The sequence below is a fragment of the Protomyctophum parallelum genome (genome assembly GCF_964188405.1).
Source record: "Protomyctophum parallelum genome assembly, chromosome: 11".
NCBI classification, from domain to species: domain Eukaryota; kingdom Metazoa; phylum Chordata; class Actinopteri; order Myctophiformes; family Myctophidae; genus Protomyctophum; species Protomyctophum parallelum.
The window spans coordinates 39,624,750-39,642,208 of NC_139707.1; the positions used below are offsets into that span (position 1 = coordinate 39,624,750).

The window sequence follows — 17,459 nt, forward strand, 5'->3', positions numbered from 1 at the left end:
CAACAACAAACAATCCACATTTTGAAATTCTGGAACAAAGTAGCGATATGACATTCACTATGTTGCAACTAGAAATGTGTTTTCAATCCACCCAGAATCCTGTGTGGAACAATATGTTTTTGCAAGTTGCACTGGCAAAGTGCAGACAGTAGGAATCGCTTCTTTGTTCATACATCAAGGTTCGAGGTGTCTTTATTTTGTCTCCCGAAGGAGAAATTTGTCTTGGACCCCAAGGATTTTATTAGCCTGTCCAATGGTGGCCTGCTCAAAGATGACCTAGGGGGGTGATCGGAGGTGTAGACATACCCGTGATCTTCCCTGCCATTTTGGCTAATCTAAGGATCTCAGATTTGTACTTTACAGTTAGGTTTCCAAAACAACTGGTGATACCATACCTTAGAATTGACTCTATACTATCTCTATAGAAGATCAGCATTATGTTTCGTATACTTACACCAAAAAGTCTGAGCCTCCGGAGAAAATGAAGGCGCTGCTGTACCTTTTGCACACATACTTGTCACATGGGAGTGCCGGCCGGAGGTGACCTGTTTGATGTCATGACCATGCATGGTGATCGTGGTGTGGTCACCTATAGACCTACATGGGATCCACTACAATCTCCTCAGTTTTCCGTGCATTAACTTGTAAGTGAGGTTCATCGCACCAGGTTACTGGCGTTACCTTCACTTGTGAGTAAACGAAGGATAACAGTGTCGTCGGAGAACTTGACTACACACTGACTGGACTGTGAGCTGACACAGTCATTTGTGTATAGGGTAAACAAAAGGGAGGAACTAACTGTCCCCTGGGGCGCCCCTTTACGGCTTACTGCCCTGTCAGAGAGCGCCAAATTAAATATCACCTGTTGGATAGAAAGGAGAATTACCATCTAGAAAGGAGACTTATTTACATACATGTTTTTCGGGGTTTTTTATATTCATTGTATTTATTATTTGTACCGTATGTAACAGTATTGCTTACTGGAGAATGAATACATTCTTTACATTCGTATTTATTTATTCTCGGGGTCCTTGGCATGAAAAGGGTTGAGAACCACTGACATAGAAACAGAGGTTTATCAGAAAACTGTCATGATTTGACTTAGAAAGACATTTTTAGAATCGTTCCCAGGTCAAAATGGGTTAACAGATGCTATTCTCAATAGTCATAAGGATATATACTACAGATAAGGGCGACACACAAATAGCTGCACAAGTACAGATTGGCTGACAGACTGAAGGTGAGCATGGAGGAGTCAGTCCGCTCAGCTGTTAGATTGACAGCCGTAGTCGAGTTAGAATTAGTACATTGATGTGAAAAGTGGCCGACTAGCATTGAATGAGCTGGCAGACGATACACAAATACATATATTTGGCTATCTACAGTATAAATTGACACAGTCATTTGTGTATAGGGTAAACAAAAGGGTTGAACTAACTGTCCCCTGGGGAGCCCCTTTATGGCTTACTGCCCTGTCAGAGAGCGCCAAATTAAATATCACCTGTTGTGGCCTGTTGGATAGAAAGGAGAAATACCATCTAGAAAGGAGACATGACTTATTTACATGCATGCTTTTCGTTTTTTTATATTGATTGTATTTATTATTTGTACTGTATGTATGTAACAGTATTGCTTACTGGAGAATGAATACATTCTTTTGGGTGGTCAGTATTTATTTATTTAGATAAGAAAGACAAATGGCAGAGAGGAGGAGGAGGGACAAGCAACACGGGTCTCATCTCAGGACTCTGGGCTGGAATTGTACCAAGTAAAAGTTGCAATAATGTGGTCAAGATTCAAGAGTAGTATTTTTTTTTGTTACAAGTATGTGTGCAAAATGTGGGTGTCAAAAAAGCAACACTAACAAAGTAGTTTCAAATCTTTTAAAGCATTGAAGCAGCAATAAAGTAACTTATCACAGTTGCCAGAAGATATGAAGTAATCCCCTGCTAGTGTAAACCCTAACCATTGCACCATTAGACATAATCCAGTGGAGGGCACTCTTCAATGGTAATTTCGTCTATGTTGTCTATTGTCCATTTATCATCTGCCTTGGGGTGGTGGTGCTGCTGTTTTAACTGGTTGGGCAGTAAAGAGTGTTGGTTTTGTAGACGAGGGCTCACATTTCCCTGTGTGCCATTATCATCACATTGTAATTCATGTTTGAACTGATGTCATACAAAACCAGAAATGATCAAGTTATACAATGCGAGTTGTGTTGTCTTACATGGATAGTTCACCCCCAAAATGACCCTTTTCCCCCTATTGATTACTCACCCCATGGAGACTTGAATTAATGGATATGTTTTTGTTTTCGTCGCACTTCTAAGCCAATCATTTAATTACCAGCAGTGGTTCCCCATGGAGACCCAAAGGAGCCTATTTGTGTCTCCATAGGGAACCTCTGCTATAGTTTTTTGTATGAACTCTCCCTTTAAAATGCATCTTGTTTCTTTGACACAGGTCTCAAAAGCGGTGACATTTTGATGTGGCATTTTAACCGGTTTAAACCGGCGCCTATTTCGGGCATGTCATTATGTGTGGAAAATGTTCAAAATGGCAGTTATACAAGCTCACAACATTGTTGCATTTGTGACCGATTGTGACACGTTGTGAGCTTGTACTGTAGAGTGGCTTTTTCAAACATTATTGAATAGGGGCTGAAGTGGTAAAAACGAATGGAAAATATTATTAATATCCAGTCAGGGTGAAGTGTAGTCAATTTATTAGGAAGATTCAAGCAGAGTAACAGCATACAGATGAGATCATAAGAAACCGGCAGAACTCAGACCCATGCTTAATAAAACGTGTGGCTTGTTCTCCATAGGTTTCTCTGATAAAAGATTCTGATGACTACCCACTGTCTTGATAGTCTGTAAAGTCGCTATTCCCTTTCATTTGATTTCATCATAATGTATCAGCATGTCCTATGGCTGTGAGCTCACTTTGTTCATCTGCTAGTTTTATTTCAACAGTGCCTGAGCACACAAATGAATGGTTAGAAATAAAGAGAACGCCAGCAGAAAATGTTTGCACAATAATTACGTGCAGTTTTGTAAGAACTCCTGTCTGTGTGTATGTGGTGTATGTCTGTGAACAAAATAACAAATGTACGTATGCATGGGGGGGATTTTCATGAAACATGGTGGTAATTCGGAGTAGGTTTCCTCAAAGAGATCGTTAAATTATTTGGTCTCAAAGGTCAAGATCACTATCAAGGTTGGGATCAAAATGACATAAAATCAAGGTCAAAACATCTGTCATATTTTAGGAACAACATGCAGAACAAGAGATGTTGGCGCATGCAGAGTTTTCATCCATGTGTTCTTTTCTTTAATTCCCTCTGATGCTGGTTTCATGATTCTTTGCTTGTTGTCACACACTCGTAGCTGCCGATACCGAACGTTTATTGTGGACACAGATAAACTGCCTTCTTCAGGGGCCTGAAGAAGGCAGTTTGTCTGTCAGTTGGTTTCTTCTCTGTGTCTATGTGATATCTATTGGCGTACGGCTATACATGTTTTCATTACTAGTATTTTCCCCGTTGTCTGGCACCTCACAAGGACCGTTGTGCTGTGGACCTTTTTGTTTAAAGTCTTTGCCTGTTGTCCACTGATCTTCACGAGAGCAAGGTTATCGCTGATCACTGCTACTGTGACCCTGGGCGGGTCATACCAAAGACTATAACAATTGGACCCAATGCCTCCCTGCTTGCCACTCATGTCCAGGTGGTGCTACAGAAACAGGAGCTAGGCTCCTGCCCTAAGCTACGCCTATGGGCTCCTGAGTCCCAAGGCTACTTACTTACTTTTACTGCTTAGTGCCAAGACAATGATTTAATGGCCATCTGGGACCTCCATTTTTTTAGGCAAATGTTATATCATGCCATCTCAGAATCTGCAATAACTTTCAGTTGGCATCTGCCATTTCCTAACCTCTGTGGGGTCGTGGATTAATGCAAAAAAAAAGACAACGTAAACAATGAATATCATTGCAAACAGAATATGTATGTTGTGATTTCCAATTGACCTGGCACACTATTGACTTAACTAGTGCCTAGTGTCCAACGGCAGCATTCCTACTCCCAGTCGACGCCTGTGCACCGCCACCGACGGCGTTCCTATTCCCGTTCGCCGCGTCGACAGTGGAGCTGCCCCCCCCCAGGGTACCCGTGCCCTCTCGCGTGACCAACACGTTGCCCACCAATCGCAGCACCTCCTTTCTCACGGACGAGGACAACAGGAAGTACATGACGGGGTCCAGGCAACTGCTCAGGGCGGAAAGCAGCAGAGCCACCTCGTTGGCCTTGTCGACGACGCCCCTCCGCAAACAGGACGTGTTGTGCGCGACCTGGGTGTATATATAGAACACCCGGACCAGGTGATAGGGGACGAAGCAGACGGTGAACAGGAACAGGACAAAGAAGGACTTCTTGGCGGTCCGGGCGTAGCGCTGCGCGTTGGGCAGGTCGGGCTTCTCCCGCGACGTCCTCAGGAGCTTCTGGGCGATCTTCCCGTAGGACACGACGAGCGCGAAGAACGCGAGCCAGAAGACGGCCACCAGGGAGAGGTTGACGTAGGCTTTCCACTTTGCATTCTGGAGGTTTTTATATTGGAAACACCTATTCGAGACATGGAGTATGTAGACTATTAGTTTGTGATGCTGGTAGCACGCCTATATACACAGTACATACAGGGACTGTTGCGTCAAATGTAAAACTTTGAGACATGATCGTTTAGTTTGATTAAAGAGATCACCAACCTGCTAACGTCCCCCTCCTTCTTCGAGAACACCATCACCAGACACGTGACCGACGCCATGGCCCAGATGACGGAGCAGGCCACGGTGCTCCATCTCCTGGCGTTGGGCCGGTACCGCGCGCCACGCTGGATGGTCAGGTAGCGGTCGACGCTGATCAGCCCCAGCAGCGTGATGCTGATGTACATGTTCATGTAGAAGAGGTTGCCCACCACCTTGCACACGGTGGGGCCCATGTCCCAGCGGTTGTTCCGGCTGTGGTAGAGCACCCTGAAGGGCAGACACACCACCAGCAGCAGGTCCGCGAAGGCCACGTTGACGAGGAGCACGCGGACGGAGTTGCGCTTGGAGCTCACGCTGAAGAACACGCAGAGGGCCAGCAGGTTGCCGGCCAGGCCCAGGGCGAAGAGCAGCGAGTAGAGGACCGCCAGGGGGACGCGCAGCGAGCTGTCGTCCAGGACGCAGGGCTCGGGCGTGATTATCGGGGTCGCCTGGCTGCTGTTGGCGGCGGCGTCGGTGAAGAGGAAAAGGGAGGGTCGGTGCGTGCTCGCGGCAGTCGTGGTCGTCGGAAACAAAGCGGCCATCATGTTAGGTGTTAGTTTCTCAGCACTACACGGAGGAAAAAGAGGGGAAAACATTTATATTTGTTTAGTTTTTTTTTATACATGTGGCCAGTTGTATTAAAGGGACACTTCACCCTTTTTGCAAAAAGATATATGTTAATTAATGACGTTTAGAAGCTTTAGAACACTTTCCTGGGGGTCTTTATGTATGTAATATGTGGTTTTAGATATTTTAGATTGTAGCAGTGAGCCCGGTGTCTCTGATGTCACGGACACTGGGCTCACTTCCTTCCTGGACTACATGTTGTCTCAGTAAGACAGCTCTCCCCCAATCCACAAGGAGGAGCAGTGCACCAAAGAATTATGGGAATTGTAGTCCAGGAAGGTAGTGAGCCCAGTGTCCATGACATCAGGGACACTGTGCTCACTGCTACAATCTAAAATAGCTAAAACCACATATTACACACATAAAGACCCCCAGGAAAGTGTTCTAAAGCTTCTAAACGTCATTAACATATATTTTATTGCAAAAAGGGTGAAGTGTCCCTTTAATGATTAGTAGATTAACTACTGTATAATGTGTTTTGGAGTTGTTCTAGTCCTCTTGGGAAGAGCTCGCATTCTCCAGCGCTGGTGTATGTGATGGCCGAGGGCCAGCTGTGTGGTTTTAGACCGGGTCGACATTAATCCTGCCCTCTTAGCCTGCCCAGCCGACCATCTCAGCAGTAGTTCAAGCAAGACGTTCTACTCAACCAAACTTCACCAATTTAGACCTGAGGGCGATTCTAAAGCCTAAAACCACACCAATGATGCATGCATGCCATGCAACTACCCGTACTTGCAATTTTAAGTTGCAACCATTCTCCCCAATGGCAGGAAGGATAGTTGCAACTGGATTGATGTGGTTTGGGTTTTAACTTGAAATATGTATTCAAATTTTAGAAATATGTTTCTATATACTGTACAACATGGCAACAACAACCCAAAAATGGCTTTCCGTCTTTAATGGGTTAAAGCCTGGCTGTTATATACTTTGTTGCGTGTCGCGGTGTACATAGAGGATCTCACCTTGTGTAGACCTTAAAACTAAGGCTATAGTTTAGGACGGTACATCTTATCCAAAGATCAGTTAGATTAGCTAATGGGAGGGGATATTACATAGAAGTTGGTTTACATCTAACTAGCTGTACTCCTCAACGGCGCACAATAATTTATTTTGTGCAAAAAATAATGAGGTCACATCAAAAGATCGGAACCCTCAATAGATACCCAACACATTTTAAGTTTGCAGAGAACCAGAACCAGAAAAAATCACACTAATGGTGTACAGAGGAAAGTGTAGTACTCACCGTGTGAATGCAGTCCATATGGCTTGTTGAAGTGCTCTTGTTTTCCCTGTGTGACCGTGTGGCGGCAGAGAATCAAACACGGAACGGTAGCCCCCTTGTGACTCCTACAGTGCACTTTCTTTTCCTCTGACTCATCCCACAGTTTCTCCTTTTGTCGAATCTGATGGAAAAAGTCTACAGATTGATAGACTCATTTCCTTTCTTAATGTGCTTCTTGCCCATCCATTTAGCAACCAATCCTCATGATATCACTTTTCATAGACTACATATAACGCCACAGGGAAATCCTCTCCCCTCTCTGCTCCCGCTTCACTTTGTGTACAGCTGTACACAGCTGTGCTCGCGAGTCACGAGAGAAGCTAGACGGAGAAATGCTGAAGAGAAGCATGCGGTGATGCTTTTTTGATTGTTGGAGGAAGGAAGCCAGAGCCTCCAAACCACAGAGCAGTGGGTGTCAGAGAGGTGGGGCAGGGACTACAGAAGAGCACAACTTTTGATTAGACAGAGGAATCACAGAGCACTCACTCTCTCACCGCTTGTGTTTACGGCATGTTGTCCCACACGGGCTCTGATTATAATACAGAGGTACCTGCCCAGTGTACTGTACAGCCTTCTGATGTACTGTAAGAGATGGGTACCAGATGGGTACCAGAAATAGCCACTTCGTTGCCATCCGAGTAATCAAAACAATGGCTAGTGGAGATGAGCCAGGGACGAGTTTAAATTGCCACCCATGGAGACGGTATAGCCGCAAACCAGACCGACGTCAGTATCTCAAGTTATAACGTTTCTTAAGTACTAATGGTGAATTATTGTGAATATGCTTGGATATGCTTCAATGTGTAGCAATGAGTTGAGTTGTTGGAAAAAACCCAATAGGCCTACAGTTACAGTATCATTACATTTTAGTGTGGTGTTATTGAGTTCAGACAACTTGTAGCTAGCTACTCCATTTCATACCAGTTCTTCACAATTATCTTGTAAGAGTACCAAAACCCTATTTATAGTCTTTGTGGTTCAACAGTCTGCACCACATCACACTATCAACACCATTCACACTTCACACAGGGTGGGGTGGCAGGATTTTATCAAAATGCCAAACACACTTTTCTCCATTATAAACATCAAGGCCTCTGATCCAATGGTGACAGTCAGTGACTCAGACAGTAGCCTGGGCTCCACCTATGCTTTCTATGGCATTAGGCAGCTCCCGGCAGGATCCGCCGGGAGAATCTAGACGCAGCTGCGCGACATTAGACTAATTAATTAGAGCGACAGAGAGAGAGAGAGTGTGTGTGTATGTGTGTGCGTGTGTGCGTCAATTTAACAAAGGTGCGACGGTCAGAAATCAGCAGAGAGTGATCGACGTTTGCACTACTCTATGCCGAATTGAAGTGGACTCGGCCAACTTCTCCCTTGGAAATAAAAATGTCGAGGCTACTCATACCGTAACTCACCTCAGCCGAGCGTCGGCTCTCCCATTAACCCTTGTTTCAAAGCATGTAGCATTTAGGCTATACCTAGGATAGGTTTTGACTTTGTCTCGTTTCTCTAAAACAGTTGATGTTGTTGAAACAAAGGACACCAAACGGATGCAATTCTAAAAAAATAATGTCTGCACTTTTTGCTGCTACGCCGACAGTGTACACACACACACACACACACACACACACACACACACACACACACACACACACACTGTGCACACTAGTGATACGATCAAGACATATGTTTCAGATTCCAGAGATTAAAATAGGGTGCATTTTGCATCCCAAAACACAGTTTATAGTTAAGGGACGCAATAAAACGACTGTACTGTTTTTTATTCTAGTTTATTTTTGCTAGCTTTAGTTATAATGTGGTTATATTCATGTAGAAAACAGAAGCAGAAATGGTTATTATAACCATATAAAATCAAATGCTGCAATTTGTGAAAATTGAGAAATATGACTCCTAACGTTGTTGAAGTGGGACTCATAAAATGTCCACGCTGGGACTCATCCAAAAGACCATCCCTGCATCCCGGGACTCATTACATTGAAAACCTGTTTACATCACTGAGATTCCATTTTGATTGGCTTCCAAAATGTGTGGGAGTGGCCCTCAATATTCCGTTCTATCGCATTCAGTCTGCCAAGACAGTTTCAGGTCAAAACAGACCGAAATTATTTACCCTTAAATGTCTCATTCAATCAAGTCTACGCTGAAAGTAGAAGAGAATGAGGGGAAAAACAGTAGATGAAACTACAAAGTTGTCACAAGATTGAGATGAGCTCAAAGGTTGCTGCAAAAAATTATCACCAGTAGATTTGAACTATATGCTTGTCAGTTATTCGTTTCGTAAGGCTTTTAATCTCAAGATTCTGTTAGTTATACATGTGTGCTCATGGTAGGCAGGAGGGTAATGTGGAGATCTGAGGGCTTTGTGGTCTGGTGGCTTTGGGTGTGTCTGTCATGTGATTATTGTCATTTATAGGAGGCCTGCCCCCCTCTTTAATTATCAAAAGAAGAGTTTCATATCTCCCTCTCTTTCTCTTCCTCTCCTAGTACTCCCTTCCACTTAACACATTTTGGGCGGGAACCCCTCTTTTTTAGTTAGCTATTGAAAAATAGCAGATCTACAAGCTCATAGCGCGCCACCGAGTGGCACGCTACGAGCTTGTAGGTCTGCTATTTTGAAAAATCGTGAAAATGTGCCTCAAATTTGGAATATATCTTTTCAGAACGAATGTTTTTTTACTCAAATCTTTGCTTCTGGAGGGTCCCTGGAACAACATATTTTCAGATGGGGGTCTCGGAGGCCAATTACAGATCATTTTTGGGGTCCTTGACATGAAATATTGAGTGATATAGGCCTAGAAACATAGGTATTTCAGAAAACTTTTTTTTAGGCCTAAATCGGTTAACGTTAATGTTTCCTCCCTTCTTCTTCAGCCCCACTGTGTGTTGCTGGCGTCCAAGGAGAACTCTGCTCCAGTCAAGCTGGGGGGGTTTGGAGTAGCGATCCAGCTCGGTGAATCAGGACTGGTGGCCGGAGGTATGGTACATTCTGTGACACATCACTGCAATGCCCACTTATTATCTTTACAGACAGATAACGCACGCACGCACACACACACACACACACAGTCACACACACACACACACACACACACACACACACACACACACACACACACACACACACACACACTTTTCCCATTTCCAGGCATCACACAGTATGTTCCCGTTAGTAAACTGAACGAAACACATTTGTACAACTTTAAGGAAAACTCATTTTCTTAGTATTCTTGATTTTGAATACCGAGGGAAGTGCCAAGATATATTTAAGTCTGGCAATAAGGGGAGCCAGAAGGCTTATAGGATGGGCTTAGAGTCAGCCTGGATTTGGATGATGCTTTTGGAGGGGAGTGGAAAGAATAATGTGTACTAAACACGCACGCATGCGCGCGCACGCATGCGCACGCGCGCACGCACACGCATACGCACTACTTTACATATTGGTTAGCAGCACACATCTACCTCTACTGGAACTTTACACCTTTCAGCAAATAACGGGGTTAAAAAGTCAACTCATTAATTTTTATTACCAGCTCAGATAGTTCTGCACTAGAGGTTTTTTTCATTGCTCTTGTCAAGTCCATTTTACTTGTATACCACATACAATTTAAAATGTAGGGCATTTAGCAGACACTCTTAATACAGAACGATTTCTACAGTAATTAGGAAGAAAAACATGGTAATACATCAAATACATATAATAGTCAAGCTAAGAACCTAACAGTGGGCCAGCGACCGGGAGCCAATGGAGGGAGCGGAGAAGGGGGGAGACATGTGAGAATTTAGGCTGTTTGAAGACCAAGCGAGCTGCGGCATTCTGGATCAATTGGAGAGGCTTAAAGGGACACTTCACCCTTTTTGCAAAAAAATATATGTTAATGACGTTTAGAAGCTTTAGATCACTTTCCTGGGGGTATTTATGTGTGTAATATGTGGTTTTAGTTATTTTAGATTGTAGCAGTGAGCCTGTTGTCTCTGATGTCATGGACACTGGTCTCACTACCTTCCTGGACTACAATTCCCATAATTCTTTGGTGCACTGCTCCTCCTTGTGGATAGGGGGAGAGCTGTCTTACTGAGACAACATGTAGTCCAGGAAGGAAGTGAGCCCAGTGTCCATGACATCAGAGACAACAGGCTCACTGCTATAATCTAAAATATCTAAAACCACATATTACACACATAAAGATCTCCAGGAAAGTGTTCTAAAGCTTCTAAACGTCATTAACATATATTTTTTTGCAAAAAGGGTGAAGTGTCCCTTTAAGTGTGCATGCCGTATAATACCAAATGCCGTATAATACCAAATAAACTCTATGCGCTTCATATGAAAAACAACAATGAATTAGGGTGGGGGTGCTATTAAGAGGCCGGATCACGTTTTGGCCTGCAACTCTTGATCCACAGGTAATACAGTAAAAAATAAATCCCTGGATTCCATATATGATGGCCATGGCCATTTCCCCTTGAGATTTAATATTTTTTGCAAAACACACTTTTTGCTACAACTCCGTACAGATACACTCCTACGCAAATTGGTGCGCTGTAGTGATAATTATGATCTAGATATATCTTTCAGATTCCATTATGATTGGTTTCCAAAATGTGTGGGAGTGGCCCTTTTTGCGAATTCTTGCCACAAATCATGAATGCAGTGTCCAATTGCCATGAAACACATTTGCACTATGAAGTAACAGCAACCACCCCACATTTTTTTCAAATCTCCGTCATGATGGTGCTATACTGTAGGTGAGGTGGCTTCATGTTTTGGCCAAATTTGTAATAATATTTACCCTAGATTTCTTGGATCATGATGCAGCTCCCCATATAGTCTCCACCCATGTGGGCCAGACTAGATTTTTCACAATTTGGTGTTTTCTTCAAAACACACTTTTTAGCTGCTCTAAAGCTCACACTGTGAGCCGCCACATCGGCCATTTTTAGCACCAAACGCCACACCATCTTTACAATACTGTATAGCTCCACTGCCATGGTTTGTTGTTCCTCAGGTCGTGTGGGCACTCCCCACTTCATGGCCCCCGAGGTGGTCAAGAGGGAGCCGTACGGCAAGCCAGTGGACGTGTGGGGCTGCGGAGTCATCCTCTTCATCCTCCTCTCCGGCTGTCTGCCCTTCTATGGCACCAAGGAGCGCCTGTTTGAGGCCATCTGCAAGGGAAAGTACAAGGTAAGGGTTTCATTTTAAGAAGTCTCCCGAGTCCTCCTCACTGTGAAAACTGCAGATTTTACTGCGTGTATAGGCAATTTTTCTTTTTTACTTTTTTTTTTATTCAAAGGTTTTCTTTATTTTTACACCAAATACTTTTTTTTTATTCAAAAGTTTTCTTTTTAACCTAACACAAAAAAAAAACAGCTTGACATAACTACAATAGTACAGCATTTTTCAAGTTGAGTGTAAGACTAGGCAGGGGATGAGCTGGAGACATGACTCACAATACACTTCAGTTATATAAAAGCATTTTTTCAGACACAACAACCACTACATGACACTTTTACAGACCCAACAACCTCTACACATACACTGAAACACCCAAATACAATATCACAGAAGTCCATCTAAGTATGAAACTTTCCATTTTTAATTGTAACCTTGCTGTCATTTCTTCCATTATTATATATTTATATATACATATTATTCCATGTGTATAGGCAATTTGTGTGTGGTTTCAAACAACTCACACTTAGCTAAGAGTCCTTGCTGATCAGAGGTGTGTGTGTGTGTGTGTGTGTGTGTGTGTGTGTGTGTGTGTGTGTGTGTGTGTGTGTGTGTGTGTGTGTGTGTGTGTGTGTGTGTGTGTGTGTGTGTGTGTGTGTGTGTGTGCGTGTGCGTGTGCGTGTGCGTGCGAATATAGTTACATCCACGCCAATGGGGTCACATCTCAGAGAGTGCCAAGGATCTGGTGAGGCGCATGCTGATGCTGGACCCTGCCGAGAGGATCACCGTCTACGAGGCTCTCAACCACCCCTGGCTCAAGGTGTACATTGTTTACGAAATGACCCACTAATTAACCAACGCACAGCCTTTCATGCATTGCATTGAGTTGAAACATCAATCCTTCCTCCATGTTCACGTATAACTTCACTCTCATGCTGATACTCTCGGTTAGAGCACTAAGCGTTTCTTTACTGACACGCAGCTATGAGCTTGTAGATCTGCTATTTTTCAATAGCTAAAGCATAGGCTAATGCTAACGCCAAAAGTAGGTTCCCGCCCCAAAATGGGTTAAACTCTAGTGGAGGGCGTGTGGAATGCGTGAGCATGCTGTAAATGCAGCAGTTTCACGGGAGTGCGCCTGCTTGTCACTATACGCCTGTCAGATTGCCTCTCCCGCTTGCCTCTCATTGAAAATGAATTACTGGGCTTACATTAGTCGCTTCCCGTGTGAAAGGATCTAAATACTTTAGTACTGTAGTAGTACTCTGTACACAGCCACTGTCCAACCAGTGTTCAACATGTTGCCTTGGGCTCTGTGTCTGTGTGAGTTAATGCTCTCTGTGCTCCGCCACGTTTCCCAGGAGAGAGACCGCTACGCCTATAAGATCCACCTGCCAGAGACTGTGGAGCAGCTGAGAAAGTTCAACGCCAGGAGGAAGCTCAAGGTCACAGTCTACTCTACACAGACCATACACACACACACACACACACACACCAGGCTAGATGATGATAGATGTGTACAGCACAATACATCTGATGCAGAGACAAATATGATATAACGGATATCAACAGATTTACAAATTGACCTGGTTGTTGTAAACGACGAGGATTTGGGGGATAGTTGTGGGAAACAAATGTCCAGCCTAGTAGGGATGTCAGGGTTAATGTGGTCTTATTTAGACCTGAGGACGACTCTACAAATGTCTTCTAAATCCTGACAGTTTTCTGAAAAAACGTATGTTTCTATGTCAGTTGTGCTCAACCTTTTTCATGTGAAAGACCCCCAGAATTTCCCTTTTAGACTCAATTCTAAAGCTCAATTCACACTCTAAAGGGGTAATTGGGCTAGTTTACTCCTTATTAAACTCATTTGACCTGGAACCACTTACCTCATTAAAGAATCAATGGGAGGGAGACTTGGGGACACAAATTTCTGATGATGTTTGGAAGGAAGCACTGGATAGGATACACTCCTCTTCAATCTGTCTAAGGCATACTATTATTCAGTTTTCACATCGCCTCCACTGGTCCAAAGTAAAACTATTTAAGTTCGTTCCTACCATGGATCCTATATGTGATCGTTGCAATCAAGATCAAGCTACCCTTGCACATGCTTTTTGGTTTTGTCCAAAGCTAAATACATTTTGGCAATCAATATTTAAAACATTTTCAGTGCCCATAGAACCCTCTGCCACTATTGCAGTGTTTGGAGTTATTTCCCAAGATCTACATCTTAGCCGGCAAAACAAGAATATGATAGCCTTTGCATCTCTTTTGGCTAGGCGGCTAATACTACTAGTGTATGTGCCTTTTATTTCATATGGTACAAGATACCGGGGTTGTGGCTCTTTGTGGCCCAAAAATGTTATATGCTATTTTCTATGTGAAAATTAATAAAGAAACTTTGATAAAAATAAAAATAAAAGATTGGATTTGGCCGTCGACCCCCATCTGAAAATATGTTGTTCCAGGGACCCCCCCAGAAGCAAAGATTTGAGTTAAAAACGTTCGCTCTGAAAGAATATATATTCAAAGATTTGCGCCACATTTTCACAATTTTTCAAAAACAGCAGACCTACGAGCATGTAGGTCTGCTGTTTTTCAATAGCCGAAGCATAACATAATGCTTAAAACACCAAAAAGGGGTTCCCGCGCCCAAAATGTGTTAAAAGACAAGTATAGAATGTGTGCTGCAACTGCTGTTGTGGTGCTTCTTGCAGGGTGCTGTGCTGGCTGCCGTCTCCAGTCACAAGTTTAACTCCTTCTACGGAGACCCCCCAGAGGAGATGCACGACTTCTCTGACGACCCCACCTCCTCAGGTAATGTGCACCCGTGCACGTTCACATTGACCTTGACCTTCAAATAATCTTCGCACACCTGAGTAGCGCTGTTGCGATGCCCGGTTGTGTAAAGTGCGAGCAATTTGATGAATATGAGACACCGTATGGGACTCCCCCCTCCACGCTTTTGCCAGAATGCCCATTGTCTTTACCACTTCCTTTTCTTGACTCTAGTCATGGTTCACGTTACTCAACTTCCGTTTTGTCAGGAAGTCCTCTGTGCCAGCACTTTCTATTATTGTTACCACAACAACATAATTCTATTAGTCGGTATGAAAAACACAAAACGAACCTTTTGCACACCTGGCAGTGAATCCCCCCCCCCCCCCCCCCAAATTGATATGTATTTTTGGCCGCAGACCGCCATCTGAAAATGTTTTGCGATGCTGTATTAATAAATGTACAGTAGCTGCTGGGGACATCCTTTGGAACCCCCTGAAGGACCCCTGGGGGTCCCTGGAGCCCACTTTGAGAACCAACTGCTCTGCAACACATTATTTATACCTGTTGTGATGGTGTCGCACATCGGAAACAGCCAATGTGCAAGCTTACGAGAGGAAGGGTGTCCTCAAACGCCCCCACTGCTCAATTTGTGACTATTTTCAGCGCAAAGTTGTCATATACGCTGATGCTGTGAAATACAGTAAGCAATGTGCTAAAACAAGGTTGTCAAAATCGCTGTAACAAACTTGTTTTACCTCCTTTTTAACAATACTAAATACACACTGTATCTTCATACATTGTAGCTTAACATAAAGTTAATCTTTAGCCTGCACAGAGCATCTCATAACCTAACTGAAGGTACATTAAGCCAGGTATACATTAAATTAACATGTTTATAATTCTATGGCATGATATTATACAGTAAACCTTTGGAATAATATATGAACGTATTTCTCGAAGGTCATGACATAAATCTTTGTGTTAATGCAACCTGCTATAGGACTACTAGCGGCAGAACGTAGGTATCTTTCTGTTCCTTCTGCACTGTGATGCATGCTACACTGTCCCCTTCGTGGCTGTCAAGTGCGTTTGTGTCTTGTGACGTCACGTGTCTGTTCTCAATAGCTGGACCCTTCCGTTCACATGTCATACTGAGCATTAATGGACGACAACATTCATCTACCTTTTGAGTGGACCTTGTGTGCATGTTCAAGGCGAAGTGTGTGTGGGTCTGGGTGTCTGTGTGTGTGTACTTGTATTACTGTATTCCTGAGGGCCAAATGTCTCTTGTCAGAAATACACTTTAATCCATTCTTTCTGACCTCAAAAAAAAAAAAAAAACATCTTCTAAATCCTCCAGTTTTCTGAAATAAATATTTTCACGATAAAAAAAAAATAGCAGACCCTACAAGCTCGTAGCGCGCCACTCGGAGGCGCGCTATGAGCTTGTAGATCTGCTATTTTTCAATAGCTAAATTATAACATAATGTTTAAAACACCAAAAGGGGTTCCCGGCCCAAAATGGGTTAATGGTCCTCACAAAAGAAATGGTTGTTTGGTGGTTAAAAAAAAAGATTTAGGTTTAGGAAATTAGGAAAAGTTCAGGCTGGGGTCAGTGTTTGGATTTAGGCATTTAGAAATCAAGTCTAGATCAGGGGTGCACATCACTGTTTTGGGGCTAGTTCTCAGAGGATAGCATGAGATGTTGCTTATTGGTGCGCACTGCCGGCAGACGGCTCTACTCTACCCACAACGTTACTTTAGCCAGCATGAGACGGATAAAAACTACTCGCCTAATGCCACGGAGGTTCCATGTTTAACGTAATTCTAATGCCACGGAGGTTCCATGTTTAACGTAATTCCAAAGTGTGTCACGGTAGCATGGCTTTCATATCGTAACTATATGAAGGTTGTGTTTAATCCACATGTGTTCTTGTTTATTTGACTGGACTAGCGCTCCGAACGGCAGCCGCATCATCACTTACTTTTACATTCAACAAACTGTCATGGCAGCTTGGTTACAACCAAAACAGACTTATCCTCTTAAAAATAAGAGCAACTTGTTATGACTGAACCGGTTATGTGCGCCCCTGGTCTAGGTGTCGGGGAGGTATGCCTGATTTTATATGGAATTGCGCACCGGTCTAAATATAGAAAATAGCAGATACAAGCTCCACAATAGGATGCGTTGTGAGCTTGAAGATTGGCTATTTTCGACACCACATGCAGTTACGTATGACTTGAGCTATAGAGTGAAAGTAAAACATTTGAAGAAGGATGGTAGAAATGGCATTTATGAAGATGCCACGTTAAACGTTTTGATGTCCTCACAACTATCCTAATAGAAACGCGTGTGTGTGTGTGTGTGTGTGTGCTTACAGGAGCTGTGTCTCAGGTGCTGGACAGTTTGGAAGAGATTCACGCTTTGACAGACTGCAGTGAGAAGGATTTGGACTTTCTTCACAGCGTTTTCCAGGACCAACATCTACACACGCTGCTTGACGTAAGTGTCATGGCACAGAACCAGTAATCAATTCCCAACAGATCCCCAGACGGTTTCAGTCCACTCAACCTCTTCTTCCGTGTTGGCTAGTGAGACGCTCCTAGCGAGACCTACTGCACAGCTGATATACAAGCTCACATCACATCACCGATGGGACAGTTGTGAGCTTAGAGGTCTGCTAAAGAATCAGAGATAAATGCATTTTAGTAAATCTGTTTACATTGAGGCGGATGGAGGTGCACTTTTCACGTCCGGTTTATTCCCGTTTT

General features: G+C 43.5%; 2 protein-coding genes across 8 annotated transcripts in view; one reads left to right on the top strand and one right to left on the bottom strand.

The window, feature by feature from the left end:
- caska (calcium/calmodulin-dependent serine protein kinase a) overlaps positions 1 to 17,459 on the top strand; it is a 134,818-nt gene that overhangs the window by 84,120 nt on the left and 33,239 nt on the right. For all 7 annotated transcript variants that reach the window (XM_083775894.1, XM_083775895.1, XM_083775897.1 and 4 more), the window contains exons 6-11: positions 9,605 to 9,707; positions 11,740 to 11,915; positions 12,601 to 12,723; positions 13,265 to 13,348; positions 14,624 to 14,723; positions 17,069 to 17,190. In XM_083775894.1, the coding sequence (XP_083632020.1) occupies positions 9,605 to 9,707; positions 11,740 to 11,915; positions 12,601 to 12,723; positions 13,265 to 13,348; positions 14,624 to 14,723; positions 17,069 to 17,190 (708 nt within the window). The remainder of the gene's footprint in view (positions 1 to 9,604; positions 9,708 to 11,739; positions 11,916 to 12,600; positions 12,724 to 13,264; positions 13,349 to 14,623; positions 14,724 to 17,068; positions 17,191 to 17,459) is intronic.
- Positions 3,576 to 6,795, bottom strand: gpr34b (G protein-coupled receptor 34b). Its single transcript, XM_083775956.1, has 3 exons — positions 6,671 to 6,795; positions 4,762 to 5,367; positions 3,576 to 4,621 (listed from the first exon to the last, which is right to left on the bottom strand). Exons 2-3 carry the CDS (start codon positions 5,343 to 5,345, stop codon positions 4,057 to 4,059), a joined length of 1,149 nt encoding a protein of 382 aa, XP_083632082.1. The 5' UTR covers positions 5,346 to 5,367; positions 6,671 to 6,795; the 3' UTR covers positions 3,576 to 4,056.

What these genes read in the sequence shown, in the direction of transcription:
- gpr34b (XM_083775956.1), bottom strand. Translation starts at nt 5,345, where the DNA reads ATGATGGCCGCTTTGTTTCCGACGACCACGACTGCCGCGAGCACGCAC. An exon ending in AAGGAGGGGGACGTTAGCAG is followed by an intron (nt 4,622 to 4,761) that starts GTTGGTGATCTC and finishes TGTCTCGAATAG; the next exon opens with GTGTTTCCAATATAAAAACC.